This window comes from Typopeltis vanoorti, chromosome 16 (genome assembly GCF_054136105.1).
Source record: "Typopeltis vanoorti isolate ZY-2024b chromosome 16, IOZ_Tvanoo_1.0, whole genome shotgun sequence".
NCBI lineage: Eukaryota > Metazoa > Arthropoda > Arachnida > Uropygi > Thelyphonidae > Typopeltis > Typopeltis vanoorti.
Window position 1 is genome coordinate 82,532,195 of NC_143564.1, and position 26,745 is coordinate 82,558,939.

Sequence of the window (26,745 nt, forward strand, 5' to 3'; positions counted from 1 at the left end):
TATTATTATTATTATTATTATTATTATTTGTGACACCTCCAAGGAGTCCGAAGACTCATCACGGGGAGGATACCTACTGTACAACTCTCCGTCTCCATCACTACACCAAACCTCTACTACCAGCCATCTACATCAATGGCATCCACTGGCCGCCACCACCACAACTAGTATTTTTTGTCTATAAATTGATTGAGTGTGTTCTGAAGGGCCGATTTGTCTGTATGCGGGATGAAAAACCTGAATTTCCGGGAGAAAAAACCCTGTTATCTTAGAGCAATATTTTATGCCCATATGAATGTTGGAGCATTCAATGGGGAAGAAAATCTAAAAAATTAAAAATTATGAAATAATTAAGTAAAAGAGATTTTTGTTTCCATAAATTATTTTAATGTCTGTAAGATGGTAGGAATTTTTTTTTTTTTCACTTGGTTAGACTATAATAAATTTAATTTAATCCTTTATCCAAGTGTAAGCAAACAAAGGTTGCACCTGAAGTATCTTCAGGACTGAGGCAACTCGTGGTAAAGGGACCAAGCTCTCATCACTCCTTGTCTTAGTATCTCCCATAATGCAAAGCACGTCTGGCTCCCACTGACGAGACCTCAATAAAGGTTGAAACTGGTCTGGGTTTAATGCATAGCATTATACATGTGTGCAAGAAGATGTGCTTTGCATTATGGGAGATACTAAGACAAGGAGTAATGAGAGCTTGGTCCACCTTTACGAGTTGCCTCAGTCCTGAAGATACTTCAGGTGCAAACTTTGTTTGCTTACAATTGGATAAAAGATTAAATTAAATTTATTATAGTCTGTAAGATGGCTATACATATTAGGAATACTATAGAAATATTTTACTTTAAAATCAGAAATTATATCATCTTATGAATGTTTAATTTTTTTTTTTAACCACTGAGTGAGCATACATTATTTTCATTATATCAAAGAAGTGAAGGTAAAAATTGACTTAATATTTTCATTTCTTAAAATTTCTAATGTTTTTTTTTTAATCCTCAAATAACATTAATTCTGTTTATTTTGTATAATAAATTTAGTTTAATCCTTTATCCAAGTGTGAGCAAACAGAGTTTGCGCCTGAAAGTATCTTCAGGACTGTGTTAGGAACGAGTTGCCCTAGTGGTACAACACTAGGGCAACTCGTTGCAAAGGTGGAGCAAGATACCAGCACTCCTATTTCAGTATCTCCTATAATGCAAAACACATCTCCTTGCGGATATGTCTAATGTTATGCATTAAGGGAAGGGCCACTACCCAGACTAGTTTCGACCTTTATTGAGGTCTCTTCAGTGGGAGCCAAGCCCAAGTGGAGATATCAGGCAGAAGCATTAGCAGGTCATCTCTACCTATAGGAATTGCCAATTGGTGTGCCACCCTTTTTTAATAATTTACTCTGGATTTAGAGAAAGATTGGCTCCCACTGAAGAGACCTCAATAAAGGTCGAAACTAGTCTGGGTAGTGGCCCTTCCCTTAATGCATAACATTAGACATATCTGCAAGGAGATGTGTTTTGCATTATAGGAGATACTGAGATAGTAGCTTGCTCCACCTTTGCAACGAGGTGCCCTAGTGTTGTACCACCTTAACCCAGTCCTGAAGATACTTTCAGGTGCAAACTTGGTTTGCTCACACTTGGATAAAGGATTAAACTAAATTTATTATACTCTAACCAAGTGAAAAATAAACTTTCAACATCTGTTTATTTTGAGAGAAATCACTAGTATAAATTCTGAATCATCGACAGAACATCAACAATTAAAAGAAAAAAAAATTCAACATGAAAACAAAAAAAATGAATAAAGCATTGTATTTGTTTGTGGACTGTTATTAAGCATTCTCAGGGATGTTGTTTCTGGTATATTAAAGATTCAACTGTTTACACATAAGAATAAAGTATAGAACTAGTGTGCTATAAAGGAAATAAAAATGATGAAAAGAAATGCTTTGTGGAAAGGAAACAGTGATAATCAGTTAAATCATGAGGGAGGAAAATTAAGGTGAAGGCCCTATATCAAATTAAAAAATTGCAAAGCAGTTTTTTAATTTGAGATTGAAACTTTCAGGAATAGTTTAAACACGGATTTGTAATTTTGAGGTTTTACAGATATCTTAAATGTCGATGCGCTACATATTGTGCCTATATGAATGTTGGATATTCAATTGGGAAGAAAATCTAAAAGATTAAAAATTATGAACTAATTAAGTAAAAAAGGAATAATATTAATAAAATAAAAATATGACAAAACTGAAATAAGGGTTGGGCTGCAGACTTAGAAAAATTAAATTTCATGAATAAAGTGATCTAGTTGTGAAATGAGTGAACAGAAATAAAGGAAAAATAATAAATGGAGTAAAAAAAAGAAGATAAAGAGAAAAAGAAAAAAAAAAAGAGGTGAGCACTTATTTTGTAGAAAGGGGAGTGATTTTTCCTCATCTTAAGGAGTGAAATAAAAGTTGTATGTTTTGCAAAAAAGGATCAAACCAATATGAGTTAGGAATTTTTGGAAAAATGAGTGCTCTAAAGAGGGATTGCTGTGTAAATTTTTTGGTTTTGCAGGACTGGGCAGGACTATTATTATTCCCTTATAAATATTAGAGCATTCAGAGAAGAAGGAAAAAGTGTAATGGTTTAAAATTCACTAATTAGAAGTCTGAATAAAGTAAATTAAATAGCGAAAATAGCTTTGTACCATTTTAGGCAAGATTCTTGTTTGGGTATATACCATCCCTAGACAAGTACTATTTTGTCTCCCTAAATTCAAGAAAATATGTAAAATAAAATAAAAAAGTTATGTTTTTATGGTTGAGATATAATTTTGCCATCATCCAAACTTGCTGCACCTGGACATTGCTTTTAAATGGCAATAGTTTTTGTCAGTAGCGTGTTTAGCTAGTTTGGAATTGGTCATATTTAATAATTTCAGTATAATAATTTCAAAATTTTATTTTGAGTTGTAAGTTATCAGTTAGAATTAAAGGAGGTACTGGAAGATGGTTTGATATAAATTAGGTGTGAGATAAGGGTATGCATTATTCATCTATAAGGATCACATTACAAAGGAAAATAGCATTTGGCATATTGAAATTTGAGATTTCACTGGGCCAAAGCTTTTTTTAGCAGTGTAAGTAGTTTATTTTAGATGGTGAGGCCTCAGTGAAGCTTTTGATTAATGAAATTAACTTTCTGCCCATTTTGCCTTATGCAGCAGTTTGGAGACAAACAAAAAGGAACATACGTGGAAATGAAAATTTTAAGAACAATGTTGGCATAAACAAGGAAAAAATAGAATAAGAAATATGGGCATTCAGAATGTGCTGAGAGTAAGTGTTAATTTAAATATTTGGAAGTGCAGCTTGAAATGGAATAGTTTGGACATAGTGATTCCAAGAAGAATGTACAAAATGAAAATTAATGGGAAAATGCCAAGAGGAAAAACCACAGGAAACATGGAGAGATTAGATAAGAGATTAAAAAAAAAGAAAAGAAAAAAGGGAATGGTTCCCATATTTTTTCTTCATGAAGAAGAAAGAAAGGATGCGTTTTGATACACCCAACATGACAGTTTCTTCTGGAGCAATTATTTTTTTAATTAATTTATTTTTATTTTATTTTTTCCCTGTAGAATTTTATCATTTTATTATTATTATTATGAGAACCCTCTAGGGAATCTGGCACTCATCAAGGGAGGCCAGATATCACCAGTTGTAGTGTTTCTTGAATTCATTTACTGCTTTCACTCATCATTTTCAAAAGCAGTTCATTCGAATCATGCACTGCTTTTAATGTGGGAAGTTGATGTCAGATAATGGTTGGTAATTTTAAATAAGAATTCATCACATAGATGGTCCCCATTAAGAAACTACTGGATGAATAAAATATCTAGAATTGGTTAGAATTAGAAAATGACTGGGAAAGCCAAAACACCTCTACTGCTTTTGCTTTCTCCATCTGTTGCTATTTACCTTCACTTACCTGTTGGCCTAATCCTCTCTTTTATACTTATATGGATCAAGCTCTTTTACTTGAGGTTGTAATTCTATCTATTATAATGCCTCAATTACAAAAGCTTGCTCATGGATTTCTTTACTGGGTTATTCCAGGTGAAATCAGTATGAGCCTGAAGCTGCATCATTTTTTGATGCAAGTTATTTTATCACCCTATCTTTTACATGGAAGAAAATATTTTTTTGATTTTTTTCCTGACATCTTGTTAATTATGGCAGCCATTTTTATTCTTTTATATAGAACACTAGTGCTGAGTGTGGGAAAGCAGATAAAAAGAAAGAAAAAATTTGTTAATGAGTTTTGAATAGTTGAGATTGTAATTTGGGGGAAGACAGAAAGAAACGCTGTTCAGATAGGGATATATGTGGTGAAGTTGTCTGCAAGTATGGTGGATGTTAAATGGATCTTGCTCTTACAATTCTGGTAGAAGTGGAGGAATGAAAGTGGTTATTTCGACAGAGCATTTAATGTGAAAGTAATACTTGTAGAACAAGGGAGAAATTGAATGTTTGTAAGAGAGTGGCCATCAGTTAATCTGACTGCCTTCTTCTGAATAGTATTATGCAATGCTAATTGAGGTTTTGGGTGCACAATCCCAAATGTGTGAGAAGTATTCCATTTTAGTGTGGAGATGGGATTTATAAAGTATTAGTAGTTGTATGCTTTGGAGTCTAAGTGGCAAACTCTGAACAACACATTGATTAATTCAGATAGGGAGATATGTGGTGAAGTTGTCTGCAAGTATAGAAAAATAAGAACACCATTGTGGGCACAAAAAGTTAAAGAAGCAGTCCTGGAAAAGAAGAAACAGTTACATACCAACAGTTACTAGCAAATAAGTCAACAGATGTCCTAAAAGAATACAGAGAAAAATGTAAGAAACTATGCTATGTATAAAAGTAGCCAAACAAAAGTAATGGGATCACTTTGGTAAGAATATGGAAAATATCAGTTAGGTGGCAAAATGTTCTGGAGGCTACTGAAAAAGCTGAGAAATGGAGAAAAAAGTACTGAAGATAAGGATATCCTGGATGTCTGGAGTAATTACTTTGAAAGACTGTTAAACCAAGCAGTGATAGAACCATATTAGAAAATTTTCAAGAGGAATGCAAAGAGGAGTACATATCAGTACTTGAGATAGAAAAAGCTGTCGAAAACTTGAAATGCAGAAAGGCAGCTTGAATAGATGATATTCAACCAGAAATGCTTAAGTATGGGGGTATAAAAGTTTTACAGTGGCTACACTGCATAATTTAGAAGGCCTGGTCAGAATGTCAAATCCCCGATGATTGGAGCAGAGCTCTCATAGTACCTATTTATAAAAAAGGGAATAAAGCTGAATGTGAGAATACACAGAGGAATTTCTCTACTAAGTGTTCCAGGTAAGATTTATGCAAGCATACTTGAGATCGAGGAAGATTGTGAAAGAGAAACTTGGAGAAGAACAAGCTGGATTCAGGCCAAATAGAGGTTGTCAAGATTCAGATTTTAATTTTAAGACAAATAGTTGAGAAATCATGGGGATATGACAAGGATCTGTATTAAGTTTTGTATATCTGGCAAAGTCATATAACAAGTTGCCCAGAGAAAAGCTTTTCAAAACACTACAATTATATGGGGTGTTGATTAATTTTAATGGTATTGATGAGAACAAAAACTGATAAGAAAATAACTATTTATTAACTTATTGCTTATATTTCATTGGTATTCAATCCAGCATTTTCAGAGCACAAAAACAGTTTGTCACAGTACACGAGACAACAACAATCCAGTATAACAATGGAGCTAATTTGAACAATTGTATACAACACAAGTATGCTTGCATAAATCTTACCTGGAACACTTAGTAGAGAAATTCCTCTATGTATTCTCACATTCAGCTTTATTCCCTTTTTTATAAATAGGTACTATGAGAGCTCTGCTCCAATCATTGGGAATTTGACATTCTGACCAGGCCCTTTTAATTAGGCGTCATCTATGTTGAAGGGGGGGGGGAAAGACAGAAAGTGGGTATTAATTAGGTCTTAAAGATGACTGTCTCCCAAATCCTTGACAAATTTATACAGCCATACTTGTTGAGGTTTAGAGTATGTTTCAAGGCTTTTGTTGATTCCAAGAACAATCTCTCTCCCTCTCTGATTTATAAAAGCTTCTCTGCAGTACTTTTGTTTTTTTCCAATTGATCCTGTGTGCAGGAGTATCCAAGGCTTTCCATAGTGATAGTGCCAGATGTATTTTTTTATGTTCACCGAGGCAGATGTCCACAGTTCTTCCTGTCTGTCCATAGTAAGCTTGATCATATGAACAGGGCACTTCATAGACTCCTTGATGTGATAAAGAAGAGATTCTGTCCTTGGGTGAACAGATGAGAGTTTCAAATTTGACATATGGTTTAAGTACAGTGCATAGTTCATGTTTATTAAGCACTCTAGATATCTTTTCAGATGTGCCTTGAATATATGGGATGGTGACAGTTTTGTTGTAGTCTTCTATTGTAGACAGTGGGGGAGGGATTTCTGGAGAGCATTTAGTATTATGTCTTTCTTATGGGGATTATAGCCGTTGGCTAAGAAGGTGTGACATAAGTGAGTGAGTTCAGCAGTGAGAGCATTGTCATTGGAACAAATTGCTCTAGCTCTGTATACCATACTGTTGGGATGGGTGATGGTGTGATTGTTTCTGCAAATATCTCCCTATGTGTTTGGGCTTTCTATAAACTGAAAATGATAAGGAACCATCTGGAAGATGTGTGATTAGTGTATCCAGTAAGGGCAGAAGTCACTAGCTTCAGTTCAATTGTAAAGTGAATTTTTGGTGTTTGCTATTTAAATGTGCAAAGAATGTATCCAGTGTGCCTTGGGCCATGTGGCCAGATAGCAAGCACATCATCAACATAGCATAGCCAAAGCCTTGGTTTGAGAGTGGCTGTATTGATAGCTAGCTTTTCTAAGTGTTCTATGTAGAAGTTGGCTAAATCGGGAGAGCCCATTGCTGTCCTATCTAATGGTCCCATCCAATCTAATTTCCCAGCAATGGGCATCCCTTCCCCACATTATATGGGGGTGAATGGAACATTATACAGAGCAATACATAGACTATATTTAAGTTGTCAGTCAGCAGTTAGAATTGAAGGAAATGCAGGAAGATGGTATAATATAAAATCATAGGTTTCTTCCAAGACAAGGATGCACATTTTCTCTACTCTTATTCATTATCTATATGGATCACATTATGAAAGAAAGTGGCATTAAGCCTGATATTAGTATTGGAGATGTCAAACTTAGCTTTTTGCTTTATTCAGATAATGTTGTACTCCTAAACACATCTAGTGCAAGTCTCCAGGATTCTGTAACTAAATTGAATAATAGTTGTAACAAATATGGCATGAAAAGCAGCAATAAAAAGACCAAACTATGAAAATAGTCAGGAGCATAGAAAACTTCAGCTGCATTTTGAATGGAGATCCTATAGAACAAGTAAAATATTTCAACTATTTATGTACAGGTTTTAGTGAAGATGGCAAATTAAATCTGGAAATAGACAATAGAATAAGCAAAGCAATATGGAATAAGAGCGAAATTAGTGAAAACACTGAATTAGCAGTATACAAGACAGTATTCAAATCAGTTTTAAGTTATGGATCTGAGAAGTTGGGTTAGAAATAAAACACTTGATCGAAGACTGGAGGCCACAGATATGAGGGTTCTGAGAAAAATTAGGGGAGTAAACTGATGGCATCAATGGCAAAATCATATTAAAAATGAAGATATTAGAAAGGAACTTGACATTATTAGCATTCAAGAATGTGTCAGCAGAGCTAACCTAAGATGGTACTGCCACTTAAATAGAATGGATGAAGAAAGATTAGCACAACAGGTGTTTGATGCCAAGATGACAGGAAAGAGACCCAGAGAAAGACCAAGGTCTAGGTAGATTGATTGTTAGAAGTGCCTTAAAAGCACAAAATGTTACATGTAACAATATTGGAGTTCCCACAGGTAATAGACTGATTTGGAGGAAAATTGTTGGTAGGACTAATAATAATAATGTGAACTTAATTATGTAGTGCTGTCATAGTAACCTGAATATCCATTTACGGGTACAGGAGATTGATGATAATAGTAGTTATATAAATGAAAAGTAGTTTCTTGTGTAGAAACAGAATTTTTTGGTGACTGCAGAAGCTGTGGCTGAGATACATTTGCGCCAGGAAAGATGGAGTGAAAGTCATTCCAAGAAGAGATACCCGATCATGATTTGATATCTGAGTGTTATCAGAAAATTGGTGTTTTAGTAGCATTGAATTCACAAAGCTATCCTCACCCCCATTGAAGAATAGTGAGGAGATCAGAATTTCAGGCTTTTGTTATAGAGTGACTTGAGACTTTTGATGATTGGGCACTAGAAAGTTGGTCAAATGAGAAGGAAGAGGGAGTGTACTGTTATCATCATAACTATGGATAGGATTTAAAGTCAGTGGGAGTAGGCCATTTATGTACAGGAGAAAGAGAGTGGGTGAAAGTACAGTGCCCTTGGGTACTCTTGCATTGGTGGAGAAATCTAGCAAGAGGAAGCCATCTATATCATGTGTTGAGAAACCAGAGAGGAAGCTGGTGATCCATTTGCAAAAGGTTGAAGGCAGACCATAGATGGTAGTTTTCTGAGCAGACCTGTAACAGACCTGATCAAATGCCTTAGAAGTGTCTAGAGCAGTGGTCGGCAACCTTTTTAATAAGAGGGGCGCAATACTGCGGTCGCCATGACACTCGCATGCGCTGTGTTGCCGACTCCTTCTGATTTAAATAATTAAACTTAAAATTACAATTGGCATGAATGGTTTTGAAATGTCTTTCTATATTACTTTTTTTTTTAGAAATAGCCACACTATTATTGCATAATAAACAAATACATTTGCCATTATGATTGATAAAGCAAGGTGCTCACATCTGATCTGAGAGATACATGCTGATTGCGAACATGAATATTCTTTTTGTATTCATTTTTTATTTTTATGATATTTTATATTCATTCATTTGTGACAAAAATATGTTGTAAAAGCGAGGTAAATAAAATAATGTTAAAATTTGAAATCTAATTTTTCTTAAAAACAACTAATCATAGATTATTAAAACACTTAAGGAATTGAACAACATAGTTAAGAATATAAATTAAATTATACTTTAATAGATATTTCGGCAACATCACATTGCCATCTTCTAAAGGAACTTACAAAAAAAAAAAGGCACGTGCACGTAGGCACTACAACACAGCAGTAACTGGGAATGAAGAGATGAAGCTATTGTTCTCCTAAAAGTCCTGATGCTGCCCTCTAGCAGGCTAAGTAGGTGTTCTTGGCTGTTGGGCTGAAGGTCTGCTGATGTTAGCCTCCCAAATTTGGGGCAGTCGCATACAACCAAATTTGTTGAGGTTTGGAGAATTTCTTAGGGCTGAGGCTTCCATAAATAGTCTTTCAAATTTGTATTTGCTATGGTGTATGCATCAGGACTTTTAGGAGAACAATAGCTTCATCTCTTCATTCCCAGTTACTGTGTTGTAGTGCCTACGTGCACGTGCCTTTTTTTGTAAGTTCCTTTAGAAGATGGCAACGTGACGTTGCCGAAATATCGGAAATATTTATTAAAGTATAATTTAATTTATATTCTTAACTACGTTGTTCAATTCCTTAAGTGTTTTAATAATGCATAACCAACGTATAAGCCTATCTATGAGAATCAACTAATCATAGAATTTCTAAGCCTGAAAAAATGCCTGTGTCATGAGCCCTCCGTAATTTTCAAATTTGATATTGCACTCTTCATATTAAAAAAGATTGCTGACCTCTGCAAGATGTGCTTTACATTTATGGAAAATACTAAGGAAAGAGGTCTGGAGCTTGCTCCACCTTTACTAAGAGTTGCCCATAAGGCACTATTTATGCTTGCATCTGCCAAAACTTTTAGTTTCGTTATATTCGGCACGAAATTCTTGTAGTTTCTATATTCGGCTATGAAATAATGTTGGATTCAATATTCACTTAATTTGTACCATCATGTATTATATTTGCAGTGTTTTTTCTTTATGTTTTCTTGCATTTTAGCACATACTAGTAATGAATGTATCTCTCAGATATACTGCGATCTACACTGCAAAATTACTGCTGCGAGCTCCAAAGCAATTTACAATAATTTCTCTGAGGGCGCACTAAAAATTCACTGCAGGTGCCATGGTGCCGCTGGCACTGCGTTGCTGACCTCTGGTTTAGAGCAACCATGTGAGTTTCTTCAAACCTTTTCATTTGAGTCTAGAGATGGGTAATGAATGCTGGATCATTTGTGGATCAAGAGTGGAAGAATTCATGTTGTCAGTCACTAATTAGTTGGTGGACCTCCATGTGGTGCAGAAAGTTGGTTGTTTATGATATCTTTCATAGTTTATGAGAGAATGGAAGTGAGAAGAATTGGATGGTTGTTTGTTGGATGACTTAGAAGATTTAAGAAGCATTATAGGATAGGTGGTAATTTCAAATGAGTTTTAACACAATAGATTGTATGCAATTTAAACCAGATGTTCACATCCAAGTTATTCAAGATTCTTCTGGTTTCTTTCTGGTGGAAAACTGGAGATCTGAAATGAGTAGCTCTTGTTGGAGTGTATGTATGTATGTATGTGTGTGTGTGGGGGGGGACTTTGCCATGGTAATCATTGCAAGAACTGTAAGAGAGGAGTGATGCCCAATAGATTAGGCCTTATCTTTGGGTGATATGGTAATAGTACCCTCTAGATGCAAGAGGGATGAAAGTATTGAGTGGCCACAATGCATCTGATAGTGTTGGCTAGGAACCGGAATGATCGACTGCCATTAGAATGGGAGGCAAGATTGTGGCATTTGGTTTGCCTTTTCAGAATCAGATATTGATTTTGCAGTTGTTTCAAGCTGCAGTATAGCTGAGTGTGAAGCTGAAGTTTTAGTCTCAAACCATTAACGATATGCTGATTTTTTTTTATTTTTATACATTACCTTGCAACAGTTACTGGAGAACCAAGACTAGGATACTGGAAATTTTTGGTGGCGTGGTGGATTAAAGGCTGTCATTCCAGTTTTAATTATTTATTTTATTGAGTCCAATCAGGATAATTGAAGCAATAGTCAGACCATGAAGGGACTTGTAGAAGTCACAGAGGTTTTCCTATTCGGCACCCTGTAATCCTGGAGGACATGAGACTTGAAAATGGATTGTTGGTTGTGTAGTAAAGTGTAGGAAACTTGGATTAGGATGTGATTTGAGTTACCAAGAGGAGAACTGACATTCATGGTGTATTTAGAAGGGGAAGGTGGCTTGTTGGGAAGATTTCAAGGACATTAGCAAGATTGTGGGAGGTATTTTGGTAAGAAGATGGACTGTTTGTGTTAGGTTGTTGCTAATGGAAATATGTCCACATCCATGCCTGCTTGATCAGTGGAACTGGAGAAGGAAAGCTAATTTGAGTTATTGAAATTGAAGTCCCCCAAGGAAGATGATCTTATTATTTGTGTATTTTGACTGCAAAACATCAACCTTTAAAGATAACCACTCTGGCCTCTTCGAGTACTTATCTGAATTTGGGGGAATAATAGACACATCTAATAAATGCAACATCAGTTGGATTTAATTTGAACTGAAAAATTGGAAGGGGGATTCAAGGTTTTGTATTCTGTGACATGAAATGTTATTTTTTATTAATAATAAGAAAATTCACAATCCAAATAACAAACATTAATAAACTTTGTGAGGATTATTAATGTTTGTTTTTCTGGTTGGATTTCTGTTGCTTGTTTTTGATTGGATTTTTATTGTTTCTAATGTTTTTTGAGGGAGATTCCGTGATCCCCAATATAATCATATTTCACTGTATGTCATTGTATGTGAAGAGGAGAGTTAAACAATGAGTGAGAGCATGCAATGGGAGTTGAAAGATTTGCCGGTATATACCACGCACACAGAGGAAAGTATCTTCTGACCATGCATGGCTTCAGAAGTTCCCTTTAGTTCCCTTTACATACCAACCATATTTGGACTCCATCCAGGCATGACCTGCAGGAAAGACATGCATGAAAGACTTGCAGTTAACCACCCAATCTGTTTTCTGACTGTGCACGACCTCAGCAGTTTCCCTTTACATACCAACTGTTATCAGATTGGCTCTATTTTTTATTCTCTATAAAGATTGTTTTTATACTCCAAGCGTTTATTTATTTATGCAAGGGTTCAATTCCAATTGGTGCAATGACTTTAACTATTTCTTTTAGAATCCGGAAAATCACTGACTCAAGACCAAATAAAAAAATACATATATTTAATGAAACTAAAACAATATATACACTTTAAATAAAATTACATAACTACAAAATACTGGATCTAAGGCCTTCTAAAATAAATCTACACTTTAGAGAGTTTCTTATCCAAAAATATTAAATATCATTCATTCTCTGACTCATTCAAATATTGAATTGTTTAGCATATACTTAATCACATCTACCAGACTAAACATGTTTTCACAATAATAAAAAATGTTAATCAGAGTAGGTTTCTTTGTTGAACCTTTTCTGAAAATATAATCATTTTCTTCTTCTTTTCCATGGGATCCTTTCTTATCACCCTTATGTAGCATACAATCGTTTTTTGGTGTCGAGGCTAGCTGGTGAACGGACATGCTATCGGAGAGCTCCTGAGAGATTTGTGTTTTTTGTTGATTTATTGGTGTTTTGGATTCAATTTAATGGACTTAAGTGTTTAATTTTGGTATATTATTGGAGCTTTATTAGCGTGGTTAGTGTACTAAAGTGTTTTATAACATAATCCATGTCGGGAAGTCGCTGCTAGATGAATTCGTAATGTGTAGTGTTCGTGCAAGCTCCAGATAAGATAAGTATCATTTTCAGTAATCGATACAAATTACTTAATATTGTGTAGTTTTGTTTTGTTTGCCTTGAGTATTTTAGTGCGTCTATTTTTGGTGTGTTATAACGTATAATTTGACAAAACACGTTACAGATAAGTATTGCACCGGTGCGAAGGAAAATGGCGGCCAGTAATGAAGGTTCGCCATCGTTATCAAAGAATGGTAGCATAAAAGAAATGAGTCAGTGTACTAGCTGTGAAATATACGCTTTGTGGAGTGCGGTCGGAGTGTGGTTAGATGATAATAAAGGATTGAATCTGTGTAGAAAATGTAGGGAGAATGTGGAATTGAAGTGTATTTCGGATCGTGAGTGTGATATTTTTGTCAACCTTCAAAATGAAGGAAATAGGGATATGACAAGAAACGGCAAGGTTGTACATGAAAATTGTGAGAGTGTGAATGATAGTATAAATGGTTTCTCAGAGAACAAAAAAGATGAGATAGATGCATTGAGTGAGATCACGTTGTTGAATAGTGCGATAGAAAGAGCAAAACAGCAGCTAAAAATGCATGAACAAAAGTAGACTGAATGAACCAACCAATAATAAAAGGTATGACAGGAAAAATAGACGTATGAATGTGAACATGAACAAAATGAAGGATAGAGTGCTGTATGGAGACTCGTTAGTACGAGGTGTGTTAGTAGAGGATTTGACAAAATCGTACCAACCTGGTGCGACCATAAAGGACGTAACTGCGTCTATTAGAGAGCAAAAGGAAAGGGTGAAAGAAATGATTGTTGTGGCAGGTACGAATGATTTGAAAGGAGATAAAATGGAAATGATAGAAGACCTGAATGAATTGTTTGAGGTAGCAAAAGAAAAGAGTGAGAGAGTTAGAATGATTAGTCTTTTGCCACGGTATGACAGTGAAATGTTTAAAAGGAGGGCTATAATTGCAAATGACTTTATGCGTGGGTTATGTATGACGAGTGGTGTGGAATTTGTGGATGTGTGGAGTGAGTTTGATGGGCGAAAGGATCTATATAAGATGGATGGCTTGCATTTGAATGGTTACGGTGTAAGAAGACTTGAGAAAGTGTTGCTGAATGTAGTGGATGTGCAAATTCAGGGAAACTAGATTTGTTAGGGGGGGGGAGTAGAGATACAGTCCTTATGGAGGCAGTTGAATGTAAGAATGAATATAATATGCCAGAGCAAATAAGGACAACAAATCTGAGTGGGATAGTTAATATAAGGCATCAAGGTAGGGTTGGGGCTAATTGGGGTCTTAAATTCATGTACACTAATACTAGGAGTATTAGGAACAAGAGGGAAGAGTTTTTGGCCATGGTTGGCACTTCCAGACCACAGGTTATAGGTATTAGTGAAACATGGCTGACTGTAGATGATATAACTAGTGGGATTGAATGTGATGGGTATAGTGTGTTCAGGAATGACAGAGAGAATAAAACGGGGGGAGGAGTATTGTTGATGATAGCTGATGAACTCCAGCCAAGGAGAATAGAAGTTGAATTGCAGGATAGAGAAAAGAGCACATTTGAGGCCATTTGGTGTGAGATTGTGGCTAGCAGAACTAAATATACAATTGGGTGCTGCTATAGACCAGGTGATGGAAAAGATGGTGGTGACAGTATGCACAAGCAAATAGAAGAAATGGGTGGAAGGAGGGTGATTATTATGGGAGATTTCAACTATGGTCGCATTGATTGGAGTGAGGAGATGACACACGGGAGGAAGGAACTGGATTTTATGCGGTTATTAAGGGATAACTATCTGCGACAGCATGTAATGGAAAATACTAGGGGTCAGAGAGTGCTTGACCTAGTAATTACATCTGAGGATTTGACTGTAACAAATATGACCACATTGCCACCAATCGGTGAGAGTGATCATAGGGTCTTAACTTGGGAGGTGGCTAAAGGTGTAGAATTTTCAATTAAGACAGGGTACATGTGGAATTATCGGGCTGGAAAGTATGACAAGCTTAGGAGTTTGATTGGTTCAGTGCCATGGCATGTACAACTGCAAGGACTAGAAGTTGATAGTGCATGGGAGGTAGTTAAGAAGTGCTTGCATGAAGCAATGGCTGACTGTATACCTAGAGTCCGAATAATAAATCAAGTAGGGGTTAAATGGATGAATAACACCATTAAGCTTGAGTTGCAAAAAAAGAAACAACTATGGAGGGAATTTAAGGAGAAGGGTGACCGGCAGGCACATGAACGGTATAAAGCGCAGGCTAGAAGGGTGACGAGTGTGGTAAGAAAAGCAAAAAAGGATTACGAAAGAACATTGGCCATGCAGGCTAAAGAGAATCCTAAACAGTTTTTTAGATATGTAGCAAGTAAAAGGAAAAATGTACATGGCAGATTGATTTTAAAGAATGCCGATGGTAGGGAGGTAACTGAATCAGTTGAGATAGTTGAGTTACTGAGTGAGCACTTTGCAAAAGTATATCATCCAGGTGGTGACATTGCAGAAACGAATAAACCAGTAGATTATACGGGAATTGTGGTTAATGAAGTGGAGGTGAGTAGTCTATTGCATAACCTCAATGTCAATACATCTGTGGGATTGGATGGTATACCAGCTCGTGTTGTACGAGAAGCAGCTAAAGAATTGTCTGTACCCTTGACCATTTTGTTTAATTTGAGTCTCGGATCTGGGTTAGTCCCGAGCGGGTGGAAAGAGGGGAAAATAGTTCCACTGCATAAAGGTGGTTCCAAGACTGCTGTTGTAAATTACCGACCGATTAGCATATCAGGAATCATTGTCAAGGTCTTACAGAAAATAGTCAAGAGGAAAATACAAGATTGGATAGAAGAAAATGGGATACTGTATCGGGGACAGCATGGTTTTGTGAAGGGTAGGTCATGCCTCAGTAACTTGCTCACGTATTATAACACAGTGACGGCTGAACTGGATAAGGGTAAGGGGTTTACGGTGATTCTACTGGACCTTGCCAAGGCCTTTGACAGGATTCCACATGGAATTCTAATCAGTAAATTGCAGCATATGGGAATGGACATAGGGTTGGTGAGATGGATAGGAGGGTGGTTGACGGAGAGATATCAGAGAGTGGTTTACTCGGGAGTAGAGTCCACAAGACAGCCTGTGACTAGTGGTGTGCCACAAGGATCTGTTCTTGGACCACTGCTGTTTAATTTGTTCATAAATGATATAGGAAATGACCTGAGAGGAACAGTTCATTTGTTTGCGGATGATGCGAATTTGGGTAGGGCAATAGTGAATGCAGATGACGTAAAAATTTTGCAGGATGATTTGGATAGATTGGAGGTCTGGGCTAAGGAGAATGGATGTCAGTTTAATGTGGCAAAATGTAAGGTTATGCATTTTGGGGTGAAAAGATTGGCGGCAGTTTACTGCATTGGTGGAACCGTGCTCCAGGAAATTGATGAGGCACGAGATTTAAGAGTGTTGGTAGATAAGGAATTGAAATTTAGGGGACACATTGCAAAAGTGACCAAAACAGCTCATCAAATCACTTGGTTGCTGAAGAATACGTTGACAAGCAGAGACAAGCAGGTTATTGTTCCTCTGTATCGAGCCTTGATAAGACCCCATCTAGACTACTGTGCTCAGATTTGGTCACCTAGGTTTCTTCTTGATGGGGAGGAGTTGGAGAGGATCCAGAGGCGAGTGACCAAGATGATAGCAGGTCTGTGGAATGAACCGTATGAGAACAGGTTGAGGATTTGTGGGTTGCAAAAATTGGTTGATAGGCGGAGGAGGGGAGATATGATTGAGACATTCAAATTACTGAAGGGTTTCTATAAAATTAATTCAGAAGATATTTTTGAGAACAGGGCTGGTTGTGGGAGGACTAGGGGACATCCATGGAAACTGGGCAAAAGTGTGGTTAGTAAAGGTATTAGAGCTGGGTTCTTTACTTTTAGAGTAGTGAATGAGTGGAATGCGCTCCCTGTGTCTGTGGTGGATGCTGTGACAGTGAATGAGTTTAAGGCGAGGTATGATAGATACTGTATGAATGTCAAATAGTTGTGATGAATATGATTTGGGGCCTCCCTCGATGAGTCTAATCACTCCCTGGAGTTGCCCGTAATAATAGTAATAGTAATAATACAATATTATTCCCTCCTGTCTCGCTCAAGTATAAATATTCTTACCTTGTGCAGTTCAATTTGACGAACAATTTACTAATTTTTGTACTGGAGAAAGAAATAGAAATTTCTTCTACTACTTCATAAACAACAGATCTAAGTAGAGCTCTTCATGCTAAGCCACTTTATAGTTTCAAATTTCACTAATTGCTTTTTCCATAGTAATCCAGCACCCTTAAGACAGAGAATGAAATTTTCCATTCAGCGTTTCCTTGAACATTCAATTAGAATGCCTGCTACAATATCTTCTTTTATTTACTAAATATTTGTTGACAGTGATCAGTATGTATTTTTGACCACAAAATTAATAAGATAACTGAACTGGAATTTTATTGGTCAGAGTTTGATATAATTAGTAACCAACTAGTTTTGCCACATTAACTAGTGGCTTCATCTGGGTTTTTGATGAACATACAAATATAAACCTAAAACAACAAGCTTTCATTATAAATCAGTACATAACTGTAAAGATATTGAATGCATAGGAACCGTTATACAATATGAATATGTGGAGTGTGGATGCTGGCACATGGTCAGTCATTGTTCAGCAGGTGTGCCCTATAGTTAGCCGTGAAATTAAACTCTGGTGTGTTGAGAGATCTTTAAGTGATTTCCAAATGTCACAAAGGATCATCCCTTGGTTTTTGTTCAGGGTACTGTGTGAATGGAATATCGGTCTTGTGTATTTTTGGCGATCCATATAAATGGAGTTAACTTCTGAATCAACTTATGTTTTTGAAAAAAATGTAGGAACAACAATATCATTGCGAATTTTTTAAGAAGTTTTTAAGAGTCTTGAAAGTCTTTTTAAGTCTAGAAGAGCTAGATCTATTTGAAAACGTCATTAGCAATGTTGCACGAAAGAATACAATACACAAGGTATGCCCTAAACCAGGTTAATTCTTCGTGCCTTGATTTACACTGCATTATATCTAACAGCATAGATGCTCACCTATGGTCCTATCTAGACAGCATGATAAATGATACGTACAGTAGAACTTACCGAAGTAGCAAGAGCAGACATATCAAAAAATTTAATGCTTTATTTATGAGAAGAGTTTTAATTCGAGAGCTAGCCTTCCTGATAATAAGGTGGTTTTTAACTTTTCAGATCACAATTTAACACCTGCAGAAGTGAGCATCCTAAAAAGTTTCAATTTTGCAGCCGACCAGAGCACATACCTAAATTAGATATTATGTGTAACGTCAAAAAGGCCCTTTACTTTTTACCTGAACCTGTTGCAAATGATATTAGATTAAAGACTGCGATTCTTCTCTCGTCATCCTAAAAGGAACATTAGCTCCTTAGAAAAAATAGCACTGTCTAATTTAAAGAAGAATAAAGATATCATAATACTTAAGGCTGACAAAGGCGTTCTATCGTTATCTTGAATACGAGGGATTATGTGTCAAAAATTTCAATTTTGATTTCCGACAAATCTACTTACTATCAATTAGATTCTGATCCTACTTGGATGAACCATGTAGAAACCAACAACCTTCTATATAACATGACTATATGGCCCATGGATCTAAAGAAAAAAAACTAAAATCCATGCATCTGTTAACTCCACATTTATATGGATTGCCGAAAGTACACGACCGATATTCCTTTTTGACCGATTATGGATGGTATCAACTCACCAACTTAACTTATCAAAACGTCTTGCTCTTCTACTAAAGGCACACATTACACACACAGATGCATATATCAGAAATACACAACACTTTGTAGAGAAGCTAAGAGAAATCTCCATCTCAAGAACAGACATTCTAGCTAGTTTAGATGTTGTCATTATTTACAAATGTCCCGGTGAACGAAGTTATAGTTCTTGTAAATAATCTGTTTCTTCAAGATATCTCCCAACTCTATAAACAATGTTTCAACTCAAATTTTTTCTGATGGAATAGTAAAATCTACAAACAACTTTCGGGCCTTGCAATAGGAATCCCTCTATCTCCTCCCTGTGTGGACTTGTTCGTGGAAGAGTTCGAAAATGACATCTTGTTATGCACACATCCCATTCAGTGCCACCCTGGGTGGCTGAGTGGTTAGCATCTCCACGCTCAAACCAACAGGTCATGGGTTTGAATCCTGCTCTGGGCATGGATGTTCATGATTGTCTTTAGGTGATAGAAGAATTTCATCATCCAGTGTGAGATCACTTCCCTGCTTATCGGAGGTCAGAAGCAGCTTGAAAAAGTTCCATGTTTGGTCTCTAAAGCACATTTCCAGAATCATGTGAAAAATGAACACACACACACACACACACACAATAAAAGTAGAAAAAGAATCCTAGTCCACCCATAATATGAATATACTATAGGTTTATGACACATTTCAAAAAAAAAAAGCTAACGCCTTTAAATTTTTTTTTTATTTTTTTTATTTTTTTAAAATTTTTATTCTCGTATAGGGAGTAGGCAAGGCCGATTCAGCCCTATCTAATGTTTTGGAGACTGAATGGGAATTCAGTCTCCACTGGTACCCAATCAGAGATAGCTGGTCCAAGGCTATCACTAAGTAAGCGGCACTCAGTGAAGAGAGACAGCTCAACAACCGCCATCTCGTGGTCCCTAACCTAAACACAGTATATTTGATGTCTGAAATAATGTGGGTTCTACAGTCGATTTTTTTGAGTTTACGGGACGAAAAACCAGAGTTTCCAGGAGGAAAAAACCCACTTGATTGTGCCAGAGATTGACTAACTTGGGAACCAGTCGAAAAAAGGCTTAGAAAAATTTCCTCTACTCGCCGAGATTCGAAAGCAAGTCTTCCTTCATGTGGTCAAGCCCTGTGGTGTGTAAATGCCACATCCGCTGAGCTACACAGGCTTTAGTGGTTGACACACAGAATGATAAGAAAATAATATTTAGTAACTTATTTGCTGATATTTCACTGGTATTATATCCAGCATATAGAGTACAAAAACAGTTTGTAACAGTTCGCAAAACAACAACGATTTGGTATAACAGTGGGACTAGTTTAAAAAAAAATGTAACGAACATAAGGTGGCTGCCATAGATGGCACCTAAGTAAGTGCCATCAAAAAGAGAGAAAACAAAATTAATTATATCTTAAAATGACTGTCTCCCAGATTTTTGGTAATTTATGCAGCCATACTTGTTGAGGTTTGGAGTATGTTTTAAAAGCTTCTGTTGATTCCAAAAACAATCTCTCTGACTTATAATGACTTCTATGTAGCACTTTTGTTTTCTTCCAATTGATCCTGTGTGAAGTGGTATCCAAGATCTGCTAGACCAGGCTTACTATGGACATCTGCCTTGGTGAATAGTCAGGTCTGCTAGATCTGACTTGCCATAATGATAGTGGCAAGTCAGATTCACCAAGGCAGATGTCCTTAGTAAGCCTGGTCACAAGAACAGGGCACTTCATAAACTCCTGAATGTGATAAAGAAGAGAATTTGTCTTTAGGTGAATGGATGAGAGTTGACAATTTGACATAAGATTTAAATACGTGCATAACTGATATTTATTGAGCACTCTAGATATCTTTTCAGATATGCCTTGAATGTATGGAATGGTAACAATTTTGCTGCAGTCTTGTGTGATATTCAGTGGAGGGGGATTTCAGGGGAGCATTTAGTATTTTTTCTATCCTATGGAGATGATAACCATTGGCTAAGAAGGTGTGACGTAAGTGAGTGAGTTCAGCAGTAAGAGCATTGTCATTGAAATAAATAGCTTTAGCTCTGTGAGTTAGTGTTTTTAGGATATCGCACTGTTGAGCTGGATGATAGTGTGACTGTTTGTGCAAATATCTCCCCGTATGTCTGGATTTTCTGTAAATAGAAAAATATAAATGAATTAAACTCATTCATTGACAAAGCACTCACAACCACCTTTGGCAACCCATTCAACACCATCCTGTCACATGTATGGAAAAAAAGTGTTCTGTGTCAATCATATAAAACCCCTTTAATAATCTAAATCCTTCTATCATGTCTCCTCTTTTTCACCTATCAGCTAATTTTTAAAGCCTTCAGACCATCAATATATTCTCATAGTGAGCATTCCATAGACCTGCCACAATCTTTGTCACTTGCCTCTAGCTCCTTCATTCCCACTTCTTCATTCCCATGGAATTTGGGTGTCCAGATTTGCATGCAGTAGTTCAGATGTGTCATTATTAAAGCCTTATATAGGGGAACAATAACTTCTCTATCCCTGCTTGTTAATGTGATCTGATACACTGTTTTGGCTGTCTTCTCAATATGCCCTTTGAACTTGAATTCACTGTCCACAATCACCCCCATCCCCCAAGTCCCTGACCTCATCAGTTTCTTGCAGTTCAGTTTCATCAGTATATAGTACACATCTTGTGATCTCTTCTTCCCAAAGTGCATCACCTTACACTTGGCCACATTAAACTGGCAGCCATTTATCTTTGTCTGTACTGCTAGTTGATTGAAGTCTTCTGCTGGATCTCTACATCATCTTTATTTATCATCACTTGTCCAGTTTACATCATCAGCAAACAAGTTAATATTTCATATATCATTGATGTACAAAATAAACAACACAGGACCAAGTATTGGGCTCTGCTGTGGTACACCACTGGTCACCTGTAATATCAGCCACCCACTAATTTAAATCACCAGATTCATATCTATTTCCATTTTATCCAATTTATGCAACAGAGTTTTATGGGAAATCCTGTCAAATGACTGCAAAGTCTAGCAATGCCACTCAGTAGCCATTTCTCTTATCCAACTTTGTCACTTGATTATGAAAAAGTAAGCAAATTACTAAGGCAGGATCTATCCTCCATTAAACCATTTTGTCCCTTATAGAGTACCATATTCCTCTCTACCCAGTCCTGAATCCTTTCACCAATACCTTAAGCACCACTCCTGAGATGCTGATTGGCCTATAATTTGCTGCTTCTGTCTTGGAGCCTCCTTTAATAGGTGTGACTATTTTGTCTTCCTTCCACTCCATTGGTACCTTCCCGTATGGAGGCTTAAGTTACACAGCTCAGTCAGAGGAGTAACTTAAGATATGCATATAATCCCATGGCTATGTTTGCATTGAGGTTCTGCAATATTTTAAACCTCTTTTCTCCCATCAGCCAATGTCACATCTGACAATGGCATAACATTACCATCTAGATTTTACACCTCTGCAAAAATGCTCTCTTTCAACTATTTGGTTTGGTTCTGTTACCTCCTCACTATCAATACTTTTTAAAGTCATCCTTCATAGTCATTCCTCCTTTTATTTGCCACATAGCAAAAGAACTCTTTAGGATTTCTTTTAACCCGATCAGCTAGGTTCCTCTCATAATTAACTTTGGCTTTCCTTACCATACAGGTAACCCTTCTTGGCTGTGCTTTGTACTGCTCACAGACATGCTGGTTTTTTAAAATATTCCCTCCACAACTCTTTCTTTGACTGCAATTCCTACTTAATGATGCTATTTATTTATCTAACTCCTACTTGATTTATCCTTCTGACTCTGGCTATACGTTCTGATACTGCTTTCTTCAAACATGCTTTGATCACCTTCCATGCACCACCATTTCATAATTGTCATAATCACCTGCTTTGTAATTCCACATGTATCCTTTCTTAATAGATAATTCTGCCTGTTCTGCAATCTCCCCCTCCAGATCAGGACTACAAGATCGCTTTCCTCAAGTGGAGGCAGCATATCTAGATTGGTTACTATTACATTTTCTGATACTATGATCAGGTCTGGCACTCTCGAACCTTGTGTTCCCTCCATTGCATGTTGCGTCATGTATTTATCTCTCAGCAGTTGTATAAATTCCATTTCCTTCCCTCTGTGATCATTGCTTTTTTTTTTAAATCTCCCCATAGTTGAAATCTCCCATTATAATTACTTGACCTGCACTTATTGTGCTAATTTGCTGATGCATGAAATTACATTCTCCCTTATAACACCCCCCCCCCCCCATGCATTATAGCAACAATCAGTTGCATTTTCATCCTGTTGGTCTCTATCTCACACAGTCTCAAATGAACTGCCCACTGAATCCCTTTCCTCCTGATGTACTCTGTTTAGCTTCTATTCATTTGCTGTCATTAGTAAAACCCCTCCTCCCATCTTGATATGCGAGCGATATGCAAGCTCCATATCGCTTGCATTCTATTCTTATGACCATATCATCCTTGATCAACTAAGTCTCACTAATGCATATTTTTGGCCAAGTGGAGCTAACCAATGCTGCAATCATGCAGTGGAAATTTCTCATGGCACCAATTGTTTTGCACATTGGTGCCATGAGAAAAAACAATACATCATATAATAAAATGAAAATAAATGCTTTAGAAACCACAAAATTAAGCACATTCATTACCTTTACATTTAATCAAACAAACACTCGTAAATATAATAATGGAAAATTAATGAGTTTATTATTGCTAAATACTTTGAAAAAGAGCTTATCTTTTAATAATGAAAATTGCACCTTTTGCCCTCTCATTTCTTTCTTTTATTTTTATTCTTTCATTTCGAAGTCAGATTACTAATTCAAGCCAGGTAATTTTTCCAACTTCACAACTCTTCCTTTTTTTTTTTTGGTTGCCTTTTTTATTTTTATTTATTTATTTTTTGATTCTTCCTTTTTTTAAGTACATTTTGAGAAATGGCTAGGTACTTTTTACTTTTGCCACTTGTGTTAAAGTGGTAAAAGAACATTATATAAGAACATTAATGGACCGATTAATTTCAGCTGAAACAATAAATATTTGTTTAAATTGATAGATTTGATCTTTTAGAGTTCAACTAAGATTTTTCATGTTTTTTCAGTTTTATTTTAAATGGGACCATTTCAGCAACAGTATTAGGCAAAATGTTAAAGATTAATAGAACTTAATCATAATAGACCCTTAGTCTGTTACAGACTATACACAGACTTTCTCACAGATGCTATGTTTATGCCTAATTTTTCTGTAGGTATTTTCATGGTTGTTTGAGTTCTTGTATGTTGTTAATATTCTATTATAGTTGAGTAGTGAGGTTTATAATGTAATAAACCACTTTGTTGAGATGGAATCTATTAAAATTTGTTAATTAGGATCTCTACTAAGATTTTTGACATTTTAATTTTTGTTTAGATTCTACCATTTTTATGTGCAAAATTATTAAAAACTGTATCAATATGTTATGAATGATACTAAAACTCATGCACACAACTGGATGTGGCTGTAGATTCATTCATAATGATAACAAATTCTTTATCAAATAAGAATGATATTGCAAAATTTGCCTTTTATTTCTTCATTTCACTTTGCATTTGCCTAATCTCTTGCCTCATTTTTACCAACTCGGCTTTCAAATTTTGTGTCCTTTTTTCACTATCATTCACTCTCACGCAATCGCACACACACTTGCTCACCATCAATCCTGCTTGCCACTCTACTGTTAATTGCATTCTGTTTTTCAACATCATTTTTGCCCGCTTTATCATCATTCGAAACTTTTTTTCTTGATGTTGTTTCCACACACTCTCTGAACATTCACACAATCTTCAACTGCCATGTCAGTTATGATGCCATCTACTCATAATTAAACTCATATTTAAGTAACGGCTATTTTAGCCAGTTTTTGTTTAGGAGTGTCCCTTATATTTAATACATTGGCTAACATAAGTATACAACATAAGTATAAAAAAAAAGATCTTTCTTTTTTATTCTGCCATAATTGCTTTCTATACTCGCCCGTAATGCCCTAAAATATATATATACCCCTTTTTGAGTTATGTTAGCCAATGTATTAAATATAAGGGACACTCCTAAACAAAAACTGGCTAAAATAGCCGTTAATTATATTAATAGTATTTAAGAGGAGTAGCATGGGAATTTCCCAGAAACTATACTTAACTCATATTTAAGTAATTCAGAATATCACATTTCCTACATACATCGAAAAAGTAAAATTACTAATGGGATTCTGATAAATTTGTATAATATTCCTTCAGCTTGCATGCATAGAACATTGGCACACTCTTGGTAAACATTTCACCAATAAAAAAAAAATAATAATAATAAAAAAAAAAAATTTCCGAAGCATCCAAATTCGATTTTTTTTTTAAATTTTAATTTTGGTTCTTCTGGTTGACAGAAAATTATATTGCAGGTTTAGTTAATTAGAAATATAAACGAATATAGAATCCCTGAAGTACCTTAATTTCAATAGGTGGATGTATCTCCTTATGGTTCTTCATCATTTTTATCCCCACCTCTGGATACAAGTTGGAGAAGGTAAGAATATATTATGTATTTAAATTATATATATTTAACATTTGTCTATTAACTTATTGTTCCCTTTGCCAGGTAAAAAAAAAGATCTTTTTTTTTGATCCTTTTTTTTTACCTGACAAAGGTAAAAAAAAAGGATCAGAATTATGTACTTTGGTTTTTTGTTTAGCTAGATTGATTAAATAATATTGCACTATTGGTTACAGTAGGAAAACTAGAATAAGGATTTATATTTAGAAATTTTTAACAGTTGTATAAGTAGTTATTCTCAAGTTTCTTAAATCCATAAAAATGTGAGGAAGTGGTGAAGTATACTTAACACATGTAAATATATCCAGCTTTATAGCTATAAAGCAGAATCAGATTGTTTTCTTCCCAATCTGTGATTGGCTTATAATTTTCATTCACTACTGTCATGACAGAGTTACATTTTGCTCAGAATGGTGGCCTCACTTAACTACAAAACATGTTCAAAGATGCTGATTTAGTTATTACTTTATCTGTTAAAATTTTATCTGTTGGGTCCTTACGTGTGAGGTTCATTTTTGCCAACCTATAGTATGTTACTTATTACATATGGGAAAATAATGATGTTTATAATTGATAAAGCACCTGTTCAGTGTCTTCATTTTTCTTGCTCTTTTGTGAGTATTATACTTAGAGGCTCCATTTTGTAGTTTTATTTGCTATTCATATTTCTTGAATTTTGTTTTTAAAATTACCTGCTTTTTGTGTTTTATTTAGTGATTTTATTAAGCACATTTTGGTTTTGATGATAAAAATAAGCCAGACAGAATTCAGCTTTCTATCATAGTTCAGTATTTATATATTGAATTTCTCAGTATGTAATTAACCAAAGCTACAAATTTTAGTAGTCTAGTGAGTGTATATGGTTTAGCATTATGGTGACATAAGGTTTATGACTGGTGATTTCAGATATTAAATATTTTTTTTTTTAATAGTTCTTTTCAAAAACTTACAATACAGAATGATATGTCATTCTCTTATCTTCATCATTTGTGGTGTTTGATGATCTAGTCTGATTTAAAGTATATTTGTATATTTTCATTTTGCTAACCCATCTTCTAAGTTGCTGATATCAATACCATATACTTTGAATAACTTGAGATGAATTTTCATATACTTTACATTTTGTGATTTAACTAGGAAAACTTATGATAATTTTTGGTAGACTGGTTATTGTTAACAATTTCAACAGAAAACAATTTTGGGATATATATATATATATATATATCTTCTTGTGCCTTATCCCATCTATTTGGGGTCAGCCCTTGTGAGGCCTCTTTTTCCGTTCTTTCCTGTCTTGTGCCATTTCTTCAGTTGCTCCACACTCTTCTCACCACTTCTCTCCATGTCTTTCTCTATCTATCTCTTCCCATCCACATTCAGATCCATAGTCCTATTTAAAC

General features: G+C 35.7%; 1 protein-coding gene across 5 annotated transcripts in view; it reads left to right on the plus strand.

The window, feature by feature from the left end:
• Positions 1-26,745, plus strand: part of LOC150098167 (CREB-regulated transcription coactivator 1-like) — a 526,148-nt gene that overhangs the window by 127,142 nt on the left and 372,261 nt on the right. For all 5 annotated transcript variants that reach the window (XM_090405999.1, XM_090406001.1, XM_090406000.1 and 2 more), the window contains one exon: positions 25,254-25,318. In XM_090405999.1, the coding sequence (XP_090262125.1) occupies positions 25,254-25,318 (65 nt within the window). The remainder of the gene's footprint in view (positions 1-25,253; positions 25,319-26,745) is intronic.